The following is a 15,119-nucleotide window of genomic DNA, read 5'->3' as shown; positions in this document are numbered from 1 at the left end:
TGTTTCCTTTCTCTTGTTCTAGGGATAATTCTTGTGCCGTCCAGAAGCCCCCTGGTCCATCCTATCAAAAGGTTACCCATCGGAGAGAAAGCCAAGAAAAAGAAGAAAAAAGAAGGAAAACTCAATTGCTCCTTCTCCCAATCCGCCTGGTATACTCGGGTATGTTTGGGGGCCGAAGGCCAAGGATCCCTCATTTTTTTTTGCTTGCTTGTCCGACTGCGCCGCATCAAAGATCCCAAAAGCAGGGGCTCGGTCAGCCCCCCCCCCCCCCTGCTTTGCGGGAGGCGCCACTATCGAAGAAGAGAGAAAGAGGAGCCCCGAAAAGGTCAGAGTTGCTCTCGGCGAAATATGCATATTGATGGCGGGCAAGCGGGTTTAAAATTCCGCGTGTGAGTACATTTTGTAGGCATGTATGGGTGGGCAGGTGTGGTTGTTGTCGTGTTAACCACCACCCAGCACGGGCGGCTCTGCAGTCGTTTTGTCTTGGGGATTGTTCTCTGCACTCTGATCTCTTTGCCGTTATAATTGCAGAGGCTGTATTGGCAAGGCTGAGACATGCATGTTCCCCCTGCTGAGGGTGCATGGCCGGGAAATAGAACCTCAAGAACTACCCCTGCGTTGGCATATCTTGTCATGCATATTCTTTGGGATCTTTTGGAAAGTTGTCCAACGTGGCCACCGAGAAAACCCGTCCGATAGAAAACGGTCTCGGTCCCGAATGCCAACTAAGCAGGAACAACTCAATTCGGTGACTATACGGGGCCAAAGGGATGGATGCTCATCGCGACCAAAAAAAAGAAATGAAGCCTTAAAAAAGGTAGTGCAACTACAAGATTTGTTTAATTATGACAGTAGTTCATCACAATAATAGCAGATCATCCTTGACCGTTTACAGACTATTAATATACAGTTGTCAATTTCCCCAGGGGGCTCAGGAGCGCCTTTATGGCTGCCAAACATCTCTCATCAGGATGTGGTTTGTGTCGGCTCTTCCCTCGGAAAGATATGAGTTGGAAACACAACACATCTTGTGTAATTTAAAAATATGCGTTCACTGAACCATATCTGATTTGCGCGGGGGAATCGGACTCGGTTATGCAAACTGTGAGATAATTTTGTTCTTTTCTTAAACTATTCTTTCCGTTCCAATAAGCATCACTCGCTAGGCTAAGACTAAATAAAACTACTACCGTTACATGCTTCCTTGTTGTTACAAACACACCAAAAGCCATGTACCTCCCCACGACCGACAGTATTTTGCGCGGAAGCGGATAAATAACTGTGCAGAGGCACCTATTGGCCAGAATATTGGCCAAGTCTGGGTCCGAGCAACGGTGTACCCAGAATACTATATTGTAGTAGCACAGGCATGTCTCGCGAGCCCCAGTCCAGAGCGCCACTCCTCCTCGAGCAATGAAACTTTTGTCATGCCCAGATCTTCGGGTATGTGCTGGATGGTGTGTAACTGAGCAAAGTACCCAGGTTTAGCTTGGGGACTCGGATGAATCTTGGCTACGTTTTCCTTGTCTGTATTCTCCATCCCCACATGTTGGTCTTCTGCATTGGCTACCGTCTAAAAATACTGCTGACCAAAAGGGATGTGATCCGACGCTGGAACTGATGGGATGGGTATCGAAAAACCGCACACCCATATCAATTGGGCTTTTGAATCGATGATGCCACGGATCCATTGCGCTCCCGTTTCGTTTGGTTCGGCGAGGCCAACTCCGTCACCGACGACGAACTCAGCTGGCCCCAGTCGGAAGTACGAAACAGACTGCGGGGCGGAGACCGAGGTGACGACATTGCACGGCCTCGCTTTGTGTTATTCAGGGCCACGCTCGTCCTCCACGAGCTTCCGACTCCGCCTGTAAGTGCAGGTACAAAGAAGAAGTCGGGTGTGATGCGACGCTTCTTGGTCGAAACCGACACGCGACGACCACCGGTCGCTGCTGTATTTTCGGTGCCCTTCCTCACCGTTGAGCAGTTGTCGGCGTTGGGGGCCACTGAATCCTCTACCCTCAGGGCTTCTATAAATTCTTCCCTCATTGGACTGAGTTCGAGACTGGTCCTTGTCGTTTCTCTTATTATATCCTTGAGCGCTTCACTGACGGGTGCTGGCTCAGTCATGTCTTTGTAGCTGGAATCTCTTCGTAGCAGCGCAGGCCTGCTCTCGATGTCGGTGATCTCCGGGAATGGTTCCATTACGATTGGTTCGGACGTGAAGGCCAATCTGGAGCTTCCACTTTGGTAGCCCTTATCGCCTGCCCCTGCCGCATCTGCGCTCGCTTGTTGATGATGGCTTTTGCGTCTATTATGAAAACTGGCTCTGCTCAGATGAGCTAGCTTCGATGCTCTGGTGTTGGAAGGCGAGCCTGCAGTGTCGGAGAACAGCCTGGATCCATGTGTGGTTGAGCGCAGCACAACTCCTCGAGCGGCCGACAAACATGCGCATAGCATCCCGACAGTAAACTCCAGCACCGACCAGATTACGCTTGGATAGTAGTCCCAGGTAGGGTCAACTACCGTGTAGCCGTACGTGTTTAGGCCTTGCAAACGTAGTACACTAACAACGGATACACTGAGCAGCATCTGTCAGCATCTAAATCATCCAGCAAGTCTGCGCGGAGAGCGTGATGAAGTGGAAGCCAGACTATCAAACTTACAAAGCTCCCAATCCAAACATGACGCCGATAACAATCTGCTTCCGCCGGGGTAGGTTCATTCCGTGTATTTGAGAGAGGGGCAAGTAAAGCATCCAAGCGTTTGTTATGACGCTAAGGGCCCCATTCACCCATACGACTGCCTTGACGTTGATACAAGTTCCGTCGCTGTGCTCCCCATCACCGGGCCATCGAGTCCAGGTGTAACTGATGGGATTGCATTGCAATATCAGCGGCAGGATGAAACAGAACCCACAAGCCGCGTTGAAGATCACTGTGCTCCACAGCGCGAGTCGCAAGTTCAAAAGACCACGGAGACAGGTCCGCTCCGATGGGCCGCGGCAGAACATTTGAAGGAAGAAGAGTAGAAAAGAGGTTTTGAGGAAGGTCATGATCAAAATGTAGAGAGGCTCAAAGACATAGATCCAGTAGCCGATACTGTCGATCCTATTCGTTTCGAGTGTCCAGACGTCTCGTCCGAGACCAGCATCAACCAGTACGTAGCCGACGATAACGTAGACGGGAACGCTCGTAAGGTATGTCAGGATGAGGAAAAGGTCGTCCCCAGTCAACAAGGACAACGACGGTCGTATTCTCGATCCTGATGAGGATGGGTCAAATATCTTGCACAAGACACGCGCAACCACCGAAACAGTGGTTAGGAACAATCCGAGCCAGCAAAGTACTCGGATGGGTGTCCCTTGGTCGCGATCAGGCTGGCCACAGACATCGTCGAGATACTTGTGAGTTTCTGAAAAAAAAAGAAAACAGCCATGAGGAGACAGATTGTCAGTCAACAAAGTTTTGACGGATGGCACTCGGAGAGTCGAGTGAGTGATGGAATCGATCAAACCAGAGGAGTCTACACACCTAAAGAATCGTAAATGCTACACAATGACCTTGAGCAGGCCTGGATGGATATCTGCATGTCTAAATTCCCACACGCGCAAGTAGTGTTGCCGTGGGGACAGTTGATGTCCCTAAGGGCGAGGTGAAAACATGGTAACTATTCATAATCTCAGTCAGTGGTTGTTTCCTCTTTGGAGTAAGATTTCAATACCATGAAATGCTCTGCTGCTACTTACAGAGCATGTTGGCAGCTCTGGCACCTGAACAACCTCGATCGCGGTAGAGTTTTCTGCACTGATGAGCCCATAACATGACCCAAGGCAGACGAAAGCCAGGAACAGACCTGCAAGCTGCATGTCGAAGAAGACTAAAAAGACAACCTCGAGGGCATCGGTGTAAGTCTTTGAAACAGCTGGGCAGAATGTGTCATTTGTTCAAGATAAAGATCGAGACGCAGGGCATGTTTGAGAAACAAGACCCAAGTAGGACATTTGCCTCCACGGATGGCGCAGGTCAAACCGAGGGGGTTTGCGAGGCTTTAGAGTATGACTGTCCCTGAGACCTCGGCGCCTCATGCGTTTTAGTGCCTGCTTCTATCTACCTAGAATGTGGGGTGTAGTGTTTCTTTGTTTCTTTTGCCGTTTGACAAGGCGTGCTGGGCGCAGTAGAGGTTGGGGGCAATATTCACCATGACCGAGCACGCCACCATATAGGCGTGGCGTCGAGCCTTTTTTCTGGAGCGCCCCAGATTTCGGAGGGTATAGGGGCAAAGGGGATAGGGGGTAGCGCCGTCATCTGATCTACAGGCGAGAAGATTCAGAAAAAAAGACCAATGGCAGGTTGTCTGGCGGTTGCGTCGACGGTTGACTCCAGCCTCCCGTTACGGGCGAGACGCTTTTAGCGCGAGGGCGTTGGGCTACGGCAAGGGCGCGAACTAAGACCTGTCAAAGTGCCTGGCTTCGAGCATCGGGCGGGCCGATACATGTGGACGAAGTCACGCCGTCTGGTCGAACTCGACCTTGTTTTGCCCACAGACATCCCCTGGAGGCTAATACTGCCTGGTTGCACGGGCCAATCAAGCTCGGAGATGTTGTGTGCGACGCAAGGGTCAAAGTTTATATATATTGTAAGACGCTCTAATCTCGGGCAAACTTCTGCGGCGACTTGTTTTAGGCTGAGTTGGAGAAGTGACAGGATCAATGATAAGTCAGGGCACATACCCCTAGGTAAGGTAGTCTTGATGATGGTGGCTGTCAGTTGTAAAGAGATAGGGCAGAAGGCAATGCACCTACAAACCTTGTAAGGTCTAGTTATATGGAATAAAGATCATAGTTGGCCAGCAGAGCTCAAGCCGGGCGATCATGATAGTCATGTTTGTAACAACGGTTCAGATCGTCGATCGATTGGTTCGTTGATCGCGTCTGCGTTTATTGGCCAATTGATCGCATGCTTACCAATCGGCAAACCTATAGGCTAGACTAGATAACGAATACTGGATAGATCTGTGGGCGACCGCGTTTGAAAAATGTGCCTGGCCGGAGCCGTACTCCGTATGTGAAATTTGTTGCGATTGGACGCCTGGGCAAGCTAGCATTATTTCGAGATGGGTAGTAGTCTAGCGGTTGCGGCCACAAGAAAAAGTAAGTGCTTAGGTAGGCAGGAAGGGTGTAAGGGCTGGAGCAAGCCATCTGAAAAAAGGCACTTTTTCTTTCTTTAGGGCACTGTTCAGGGTGAGGATTTAGGTGAGCAAGTGGCACGAATATGGAGCGAGTCTTCAAGTGCCTGTCTTTGACTTGGTGGAATAATGATGAATGACGACGGCCTGAGCTCTAGCGTAGGTAGGTACCCAAAACTGTACTCAAATCAGCCCTCTGCTGGGAGTCTCGGCATGATGATGTTCCGCTCCTTCCCAGTCTATTCCGTTGGTGCCGGTGGCACTTTTAAATTTTTTGAAATGGAGTAGAGCCTCGCATAAGGCATCGACGATCAACTGTCTGACCAATTTGGCAAGAGCCATTGGGGGCTAGAGGGCTTGAGGGCTTGAGGGGTATCAAGGGCAGTAGGTATGGCTCTAGAGGCCCTTAAGCGAGTAAGTTCCGCCGCTACTGCTAGTTTATGCGCTAATGCCGGTACTAACGTCAGCCTGTGAGGCAGGCGCAGGCAAAAGGCACAGTCAGTGCCTGGTTGTCCTCCAGTCGTTGGTCGTTGTCTATAACCCCGCCTTTCGAGGGCTTCTAACAATCCCTTTCGTGTAAACAGCGCCTGATTTTGGCTGCATATCGAATCCAACGATGATCTAAAACTTCATCATCAGCCAAAACCAAAGCTTGACTCTCCCGTTCTCACGTCATACCTTGTCTTGCCGCTTGGAGATGACAGCCCCAGGTACCTGATCTCCACACGCTCTACCGTACCTTAGGAATCCAACATGGCCTTCCCGTACAGTTCTCTCCCCTGGGGGTGTGGTGCGTTGAACAGAGAGCGCGGTCATAGGTACAAGCACACACATCGTCATCACACTTCAACTTGCGAGGCCGGTATTCTAAAAACGGGTGGAAGGTTCGGCCGAGATCATATACCCACCAAGCCGCTTGGAAACCGTCATACCAGGCCATATCATATCTTTACTTCTGACTGCCGCCCATTGCTGTAAGATTCCAGTCTGGACCATCAATTATTTCTTCTGTTAATCCTTCTTTTACCGAATGTTGACCTTGTTCGTCATATTCTGCCTCAAACGTAGAATGGTGTGCCCCAAACAGATTAATTTGGTTATCATTGTGTGCTTTTTTTGCATCAAGAAAGAAAATAATTCAAGAGCTCTCTATGTCTAGAATACAGCAGTACAAGCGGCGGGGGACAGCGGGGGCGGGATCCTTTGCTAACGTGAGGTTGAATCACAGAGTTAGACGCCACATCACTCGTGCCAGCCGCGCCAAGCCACCACTGGGCCAACAGCAGATGTGACGATAAGACCAGATTCCATCTGAGCATTATCAAAGAAGACCTCGCAGCCATTAGCAAGTAAAAGAAGAAAGTAAGGAAACGATATCGAAGAAAGAAAAAGAACGAAAGTCAAAAAAGTACATGCAACCTGCTTCTCCCAACGGGGGTCTGCCCGAGTAACCTTGTGGTCCACACGTAATCGCAGCCTAGGAATGAAACACGACACGTGCTTGATCTTGTCCTGAAGGGTATGTTCCCAGCGGGAAGTCTCAGCTTACACCGCAGAACAGTCTGAGCATTTGATGTGGTGGCTGCCGTTGGCGTGACACATTGCACAAGTGTTGGTTTCGGGAATATTTGGTGGGTTCGTCTTTGACCCGTTACACTGGCAGCAGTACCACGACCCGGGCTGCCATTGTTGCTGTCTTGTTGCCCTGAAGAGATGATATCGTGGCGTTAGCAACTTGCTCTAGTCGACAGTCACTTTGCAGACTTACATGATGCTGATTTGACTCGGAAACACAGGCTTGTTCTCGACTTGGTTTTCTTGCTCTGTCGACACGTGGGTGATGGAGGATGTTGAGGCGAGTGAATGGTGATGGTATTTATCGATTATTATCCTTGCTCCTTGAGATACTTCTTTATGAGCTGGCCACGATTGCATCTGTCTTCTCTTTTTCTCTAGACTTTGGACCATCTCCCCTCTTATACTAAAACCAGCAAGCGGCTCGTGGCGAGGGATACCCACGGCCTGGCGAACGAAAAAAAAAACATTTTCCTCGATACCCATTGCAATCCACAAGGCATTGGGGGCACCGTAAGCCGACAGACATCGCGGAGGTTGCAGTGCTACCAAGCCATCCTTTTTTCCAGATTTGGCATTTCCATGGCCCGGCCTCATTTCGGGCCTCGACTTGATGTCGAGGCGAGCCCGAGGACGCTCGAATATACATGCCTCTCAGCATACGCCATCCATCGGCAAGAGTCTGCCTTGGCCTTTTTGGGAAATGGCGCAACAACCTTTCAAGTACCTGCGTGAATTACTCAGAACCGACGCCAATCTTTCGGAACGATACGCCATCGTGTATACGGTTCTTTCTAGACGTATATTTATTCTTCAAAGTCCCCCAGGGCAACCTGATGAACACAGCAGCCAATAGCATACTACACTTTTTATGACTCAATTGTAAGCCAAAGTTTACATCCTGTAATCGTATCAGTATTTCTGCTTTCTGTGGACTTCAGAAGCAACTTCGGAAGTCAGGTAAAAAACGCCCCCAGGATATTGATGCAAGTCAAACAGGCAGACACCCCTCCGACTTACTTAGCGTAGTGTGTTTCATTTTTGGAGCTGTGGAGACTGCAGCCTGTCTATAGGCAATGCCGAGAACTGCAAACAAGTTCTTGGAGACTCATGAGGGGTGGCTGCCGGAACACATACTCACAAGGCCAGACCCACATCTCTGGGGACATTCTAGCCCAAAGGTATGTACATACCACTGTTTCCAACTCTGTATAATTACCTCTGATGGTATTCTTGGTTGAAGGGAATTGGGTACTTTCCACTTATGAGTCATGATTTGCATCAAACTGACCTTCTTTTGCAGGACATATTCTGAATATTGGATGTGGTCATAATGAATCAAGGTACCGTAGATGTGCTTGCTACTAGCAAATACTCCTCGCCTCGGTCAGCCATAGGGGCCATATCAAGAGCTGTGCTCCGTGCCACTGAACCTGAGCCCTACAGGTGCGACCTGCGGAGCATGTCTACCACGAGTCGAGAATCTAGGGGGTGCTTGGGGTCCTGAGGGCCCTTTGGGGGCTCGATAGCCTTACAGTTCCCCAGGGAAGGCCGCGCTCCACGCAAAATCTTGAGCCACGGATGCAACGAAACATTGTGGGAGATACCGGCATAGCAAGGCACAGCACATCGGGATGCCTTTGGCGGGCCGATTTTGGTGCCACCCACAACACACCAAGATAACTCAACTGCCTCGACCAGGAAGCCAGGGCTTGTGAAAGAGCCAGGGCCGGATGCAACCACGTCTCAAAATGAAGGGTTGGTCGTTTAGAGACATGAGCCATTGAGGAATGTGGTACAGACTGATCAACCCCTGAGCCCGGGACGAGCAATTCAGGTGCATCACCATGCTGCATCGACTTTCACACTCATGTCACCTTGATATTCTAGAACAAGTCTAGTCTCGATACTGGCAAGGCCAAGCTCATCTGTCCTCGGCCGAATATGTCACAGCGGCGTGCGGGAACAGGGAGGCTGCTGTATTCTTCCAGGGACCTTCCACGACACCACCAAGGTTGACTGCTGACCTTAGCCTCATTTCATTACGCAGACCGACCGAATCGACGGCAACGACGATCCTTTCCTGATCTTAAAGCTCAACATAGCCTCTCTAAGATCACCGAGCCTTGGATCAGTTTCTCTTCGTTTTGGCAGCAGGAAGTACCAGACTACCTCTTGGAGTGTGCATGCAGATGTTTCTGACCGGGCCCACCCATACACATACTTTTCGGTATGTCGAACCACATGCCTTCTTCCAGCCTTGCCTATCTTGGGCAGCTTTTTGGGTCTTGATCAGGTAGGGTAAACTAGGCTATAGCTGGTGGTCGTGGGGGCCATATAAAAGTAAGTCAGCCAGAGAGGGAGAGAGGGGATCAAGATTCCAGTAAGCGCCCGCTGAGACAGTTACCTTCAACTTTCTTTCTTGCTTGAAAAGCTGCATAATGGCGAATGCGCTTTATCCAAGTTTGGGGTGACAGTTGACAACCCTCAAAAGAAAAAAAAAAAAAAAAAAGAAAAAGAAAAAAAAACTGATAACAACCCCGGAGTCTATAGGTTTCCAAGCAACCTCCGTTGCAGTTGCCCTGCAGTTGAACATCCCGCTCTGTAACACACAAAAACAGAACAACTGAAGAATAACCGAGATGGACATTGACGTTTTTTTTTCTTTTCTTTTTTTTTTTTTGTCCGAGATTTTCAATTGTCATCGTAAAGTAGCCAGTCAGGGACTACAGGGCCCATGTTCGCCATCAATTTTACTTGCTGTTGCATGCCGCCACCGTCCCCTTCTCTGTTCAGGGAGGATGGGGACCCGGCCCAGCGGAATGGTAGCGATTGCGCTATCCCCTACGGACACTAGGCGATTCCTTTTTTTTTAAAAACCTTTCCAAGTCTTGTGTGTCCCCTGGGTAACGACCAAACTCGTCAAAGAAGTGGGAACGTGGATATCGACGGGCAGGCCGGGGAGAGGAAAGGGCTAGGTTGGGTTGGGGTGTGATTTATTGCGGCTCTGCGGAAAAACGGCTGGGAAACCCCTGATTTGCCAGGGGGGATTGGGAGAGGCAGCAAGGCAAGGCAAGGCAAGATTGGCTAAGATTTCGTTTTTGTTACTTTTTTTTGCCTGTTATCCCCTCCTTGGATCAAATCGAACCAATCAGCTCTGTCTTGTACCCCAATCTATCTTCGAAATGGGTTGCTGCACCCCTCGCACCCCTCGCACCCCTTTCGCATTAGTATCTTGGCCCATGACAATGTGGCACCCCCAAAAAGCTTTTGCAGCTGACGTAAACCACCATCTTCCCTCCGTTGAAAGATGTGTGAAAATTTCCACGTTTGGCTGGCCTGGGCAGCAGTAAATCGACGGTTAGTAGCAGGCAGAGACCACCCGAAAGTAATCCCACTCGTGACCAGAGTGGTAAACAAGAAGACACTACAAGCCAATATACGTGGAGACGAGCGTGGAATTCAACGTCACTCGGTTATTTGAATAAACAATTGGAATTGTATTAGAACTGAAAGACTTTGCCCGTCGATGCTTCCCCCCACCCAGAGACGCCTAGGCCAAAAAAGATAACATGAATAAACTGGGGTAAGGAATAGTGAGTAGTAAAAGCAGAAACTACGAGATAGTTCAAGGAAACGCAAACGACCGTCATCACCCCCTCCCCAAACTCCCCCCTCAATGTTATCGTACGTGATTTCCACCCCCTCCCTATATCATCAATTCTCAGGTCCCTCGGGGATTGGTTTATGTTGTCCTCTGTAGATGGTAGTAAATATATGTAAAGGATTCCAGAGTGTGACCATGGCGATCGTTCCTCCTGGTGCCATGTTTCCCAAGAATAAAGGGTTAACTAGGTAGTTGGATGCAGGAATGATCTTCAGACTGTCCAATCGTAGACAGAAGACCATAGAAGGCGAGAGCCTTTCCAACATGTCCCAGAAACATGCTTTTGGTTCTTGTTCGCATGTGACGAGGGCGTAAATGGCAACCTCTAAAAGGCTTCCCTGTAACAAGGTCCAAAAAGTCCACACCGCAAACCTGAAATGTTCGCGCGCAGACTTCGCACTCGGTTTTGTGTAAAATAGAAAAAAAAGAAGGAGCCAGTCCAAATTATATTCCCCTGTGTCTTCAATCATTCATCGTTGGGGACGAGGCGAACCTGGTTGAGCGCTCTGGAAATCTCCAATGCCTTCCTGCCCGGTCTTGGTGGCGACGTCACGTTGGAGATGCGAGAAACAGCAGGTCTGGCAGTTTCGCGGACGGGGCTGTCGGGAACCTCGTATTCTTGTGTAAGATCGTTCGAGGAGCTGGCCTTTTTGAGAAAACTTGACAGATTCGACTGCCGGCCTGATGTTTTCCCTTGCTTGGTCTTTCCGAGCAGCGTGCCTGTCGACTTCCGACGTGACACCGACTTCAAAATCCCGGAGCCAGCCTTGGGCTTGAGCGCAGAAACCGCAGTCTCAACTGTCGTGGTGGCCTCGAGAGCCTTGGCGGTTGGCTTCCTCGTTCGCGGTGAAGGCTCGCGTCTCTGGACACCCTCACCCTTACCGGCCTTTTTGCGTGATGCCGGCGTAGCAGTGGCAGTTTTTTTTGCCTGCTTCTTCGATTTTGGCGAGGCAGTGGGTGTTGAAGCCTCTTCTTCTTGTGCAGCGGCTACAATCGTGGCCTTTGTCTTGCTGGTAGACTTCTTTGCAGTTGTCGATTTGGCTGCCAGCTTGGGGGTATGCTTTTTGCCGCCAACCAGGGCTGACACGGCCGCTGCCTTGCCCTTTGCCACCTTCTTGGAGGTAGGCGTCTTCTTGGTGACTTTGGCGGTCTTGGTAAGGAGTGCCGAGGTGGTGGCACGTCTAGGAGTCTGTTTGTTGACACCACTGGCCGGTGCTGACTTATTATCGTTTTCGGCGTTGACTGTGATGGATGACACGCTGCGCTTCACGATCTTGGAGGCGGTCTTAGCGCCCTTAGCGACCTTGAGTCCGGCATTGGAGATGGACCGCTTCACTGCGACCTTTATCTTGCGTTTCTTAGCTGGACTGGTAGCCGTTTTCTCGTCATCCGCAGTGCCGTGCAAAAGCTCCTTAAGCTTGCGCTTGCTTGCCTTGACGGTCGCCTTCATCGTCTGCTTCTTAGAAGGTGGTGAGTTCTTCCCCTTGCCAGCTCCGTTGGCCTTGGCAGCTTTGTCGTTACGAGTTCGGGGTCCCAGAACACCACGGCAGTTCTCGCTGCCGCACAGGCACTTCTGGACGTTCTTAGCAGAGAATGGGTCGAAGTTGTAATCGTAAGTCAGCTCCTCGCCTGTCATGATAGGATTGTCGCCGGCAAATAGAGCCATCCTAGGCTTCCCGCACACAATCCATTTAATCATTCTACAGTTTGGTGAGCACGAATGATTCACGAATCTTGCAATGCTGCCAGTAGTAGCATCCAAGATCATGTTTTGGTCAAACGACATGAGATAGTATGCCTATCTCGAGGGGAAAAGGGAGTGAATATGTCAGTAGGACTCCAGAGAATATTATCACGTGATGGACTTTTTGTCCCAACCTCCTTGGCTAGAGCTGAGATTGCAAATACCAGACAAGGAAGATGGAGGGGTCGTGCAAGGAGGGGTTGTGTCTTGTGGCAAGCAAACATACCTCGTTGTCCTTGTAGACCTCATTCATGCGGCGCTCACATTCCTCCTCAGTAATGATTTCGCCGGCGTACTCCATAATAATCTGGCCGGGCTCAAAACACCTGCTGGCCCGTACGCCAAAGCCGCGCGGGCCTGTGTGGACAACCTCGACACCCACGCGATAGCTGCCGCCCTTCTTGTTACGGTCCTGCAAGTCCTGGAAGGCCCTGTTTTGGCAGTGCTCGCGGCCGACGTTGCAGTTTGTGTCGTTGCACTCGTACAGGACTGAGCGGTTGAGGCAGTCCTCACCGCAACCGTCATCCTTGGTGCATACGCATGTAGAGCGATTGTCGTAGTAGTAATTCTTTTTCCATAGAGATAACGATTCTCCAACGAAACGACCTGCATGTTTGTTAGTCGAAGCAAAGTACAAACAGGCCAACCAGAATCTGGTGCAGTTCGTCGTAGTTGCTAATCGTATTTATAAACTTACTCTTGGTTATTTTGCGCCACTCTTTGGGTTTTGGTTGATCTGCCAGAGGGTGACAAACATCGTATGGGAGTTTAAAGTCCCTGCCTTTCACCAGGGTGCGGAGGCCATTGTACATGGGCAATGGCAAAGCCTTGTTCTTCGGGGCAGGCTTGTCCAGGAATGGAACCTTGGCCATTTCATTTTTCTCTTCCTTCGTTATAGTCTTGGTGATGTCGTCAACTGTCTGGCCGGCATAAAGGCCCTTGTCAAGCCACTTCTTCTGACGCTTCGGAGGGGGCAATGTTGGAGGGCCTTCGGGGGCAGCTTCCTCATCTTCAACTTGGGCTTTGGAGTTGTCGTCGGGGTTTTCCGATGCTTTCCGGTCCACCTGCGCCGCCACGGTCTCGGCCTTTTCTCCCTTGGTCACGGTCACAAGATTCGCCTTGCCCCTGAAAACTGCATCAGCGGCAGCTTTGGCTGCATCAGCGGCCTCGACCGACTCGTAGTACTTTCCATTTGCCCAGATACTCGTGATAACCGGCTTCTCCTCGACCTTTGCAAACTCTTTCGTGTCCGCCAGCCGCATCAGCTCCCGGGCCATGGAGTGGGACTGCTCGAAAGACTTGCGCGCGCGGGGTTTCATGGACGCCAACTGCTCAGTCAGACTGCTGGAAACGGGGCCTGAGAGGCGTGTTGACCTCCGCGAGAGAACAGAGGTGCTGAAAGCACGCGCAAATGTTTTGATCCTGCCGCCCGAGGGTTGAGGTTTTTGTGCAGGTTGTTTGGTGCGCAGCGAGCGAGCGCTCTTTGGTGTGGGAATCTGATCAATAGACCAATCCATATCGAGGGCCTCAATGCCATCCTGTACCAATTCGCCCGGTTTTTCAGAGCTGCCTTCTGAGGCATTGCTGCCGCTCCCTACTAGAGACGCGCCCGCGCTGGTACGTCTCCTCCTGTCCACGACATTGTCCCCTTTGGGTCGGCGATTTCCGTGGTGCGCAGTTCCACTCAGTTTTGCGAGATTGTATATGACGGGTTCCGAGTGCCGAGAGCGGCGCGGGCGCGTTGGAGTATTATCCTCGTGGGAGGGTTCAGTTCTCGAGGTCTCGGAAGGCAATGTCAGATCCGTGTCAGCGCCTGAGGAGTCAGCACAAGAGGCGGCGACTATAACAGGCTGTTCGAGCCGGGCAATGACAGACTCGATCGCGGGCTTTGGCGTATCGTTGCCGAGTTCGCCGCTGTCGGAGATGCTGGTCGGGGGTGTTGAACTGAAGGACGCGGGATTCGAGCTCGAGTCTGTGGGCAAGCCGCCAACGAAGCTCGACTCGGAAGGAAGCGCGGCCATGTCAGCAGCCATGACGGCGGGCGAAACGCGCACGAGCCAAATCGAATCGAATCAAGTTGAAATACGTCGGTAATAAAAAGGCGAATGACGCGTCTGGATGTAAGAATCGAATGGTGGAAGATGGGGGAAAAGGACGAGTGTCACAAACGCGACAGTAGTCTTGGCGGGATTTGTGTTTAAGGGAGGTGGAGAGATTGGGGCAGAAACGTCAAGGTAGGATGAAGGAATGACCCGGTCAAGAGAAAAAAAAAAAAAAAAAAAGGGAAGTGTAGCGACCAGCAAGAATCAATTAAAGCGCCTATGCAGTGCTAAATCCAAGCTCAAGTGGAATTAGAAAAGAGAAGGACAGGAAGAAGAAAAAAACCGGATTCAGCAGTTGCAGTGCTAAACACGGGTCAATGCAGCATCTTTTTGTGGTTACGAGCGACGACGGTCGGTTTCGCCGTGGCTCTTTTGGTGGGTTAATTGGCTGGTTGGTTTGTTGGTGGACAAAAGTGAAGTTTCCGCGTCGTGGTTGGGAGTTCCTTTATTTTATTGTGTTTATTTTTATTTAGGGGGCAGTCGAGTTAGTCCGTTGTAAAAAGCGGACTCTTGTCTTTGTCTGACTGCTTGGGTCCAAGTTGAGGGGGGTACCTACCTATTTAAGAGAAGGAAAAAGTAGTCAACACCAGGGTTGGACCAATGACGGGGATGCAGACTACAGATAAATAAACCTGAGCAAGGTAAGGTAGGTACGGTAGGGAGGGTCCTTACTTGCCGACCTAGAGCAAAGTTAAACACGGGCTGCACGACCTTGAAATATGCAGTGCTGCGTAGGCCCAGACAGGCAGATAATTTGCTTTTAGTCTATCCTTCAACTCAATATGTACTGTATGTACCTACCTAGGTAGGTAGCTCGATATACATGCATCTTCCTAGACTAAGT

At 50.5% G+C, this 15,119-nt stretch overlaps 5 protein-coding genes across 5 annotated transcripts; 2 read left to right on the top strand and 3 right to left on the bottom strand.

Moving 5' to 3' along the window:
• Nucleotides 1–1,104: 1,104 nt before the first annotated feature.
• Nucleotides 1,105–3,393, bottom strand: MGG_02935 (uncharacterized protein; the record flags this gene model as incomplete). Its single annotated transcript, XM_003720728.1, has 3 exons — nucleotides 1,105–2,581; nucleotides 2,667–3,191; nucleotides 3,350–3,393. 3 exons carry the CDS (start codon nucleotides 3,391–3,393, stop codon nucleotides 1,654–1,656), a joined length of 1,497 nt encoding a protein of 498 aa, XP_003720776.1. The 3' UTR covers nucleotides 1,105–1,653.
• A 1,489-nt stretch (nucleotides 3,394–4,882) lies between these two features.
• Nucleotides 4,883–5,778, top strand: MGG_17914 (uncharacterized protein; the record flags this gene model as incomplete). Its single annotated transcript, XM_003720727.1, has 5 exons — nucleotides 4,883–4,918; nucleotides 4,985–5,062; nucleotides 5,230–5,254; nucleotides 5,673–5,709; nucleotides 5,772–5,778. The coding sequence occupies 5 exons, from the start codon at nucleotides 4,883–4,885 to the stop codon at nucleotides 5,776–5,778; spliced, it is 183 nt and encodes a 60-aa protein (XP_003720775.1).
• Nucleotides 5,779–5,873: 95 nt separating this feature from the next.
• Nucleotides 5,874–6,784, top strand: MGG_14997 (uncharacterized protein). The gene is made up of 3 exons (XM_003720726.1): nucleotides 5,874–6,005; nucleotides 6,072–6,161; nucleotides 6,416–6,784. Exons 1-3 carry the CDS (start codon nucleotides 5,941–5,943, stop codon nucleotides 6,477–6,479), a joined length of 219 nt encoding a protein of 72 aa, XP_003720774.1. The 5' UTR covers nucleotides 5,874–5,940; the 3' UTR covers nucleotides 6,480–6,784.
• On the bottom strand, nucleotides 6,733–7,359 carry MGG_02936 (uncharacterized protein; the record flags this gene model as incomplete). Its single annotated transcript, XM_003720725.1, has 2 exons — nucleotides 6,733–6,892; nucleotides 6,956–7,359. 2 exons carry the CDS (start codon nucleotides 7,357–7,359, stop codon nucleotides 6,733–6,735), a joined length of 564 nt encoding a protein of 187 aa, XP_003720773.1.
• Nucleotides 7,360–10,217: 2,858 nt separating this feature from the next.
• Nucleotides 10,218–14,814, bottom strand: MGG_02937 (uncharacterized protein). The gene is made up of 3 exons (XM_003720724.1): nucleotides 12,871–14,814; nucleotides 12,400–12,779; nucleotides 10,218–12,227 (listed from the first exon to the last, which is right to left on the bottom strand). Exons 1-3 carry the CDS (start codon nucleotides 14,204–14,206, stop codon nucleotides 10,896–10,898), a joined length of 3,048 nt encoding a protein of 1,015 aa, XP_003720772.1. The 5' UTR covers nucleotides 14,207–14,814; the 3' UTR covers nucleotides 10,218–10,895.
• Nucleotides 14,815–15,119: the final 305 nt, after the last annotated feature.

This window comes from Pyricularia oryzae, chromosome 7, assembly GCF_000002495.2.
Source record: "Pyricularia oryzae 70-15 chromosome 7, whole genome shotgun sequence".
NCBI lineage: Eukaryota > Fungi > Ascomycota > Sordariomycetes > Magnaporthales > Pyriculariaceae > Pyricularia > Pyricularia oryzae.
This window is presented reverse-complemented; position numbering and strand designations above follow the sequence as displayed.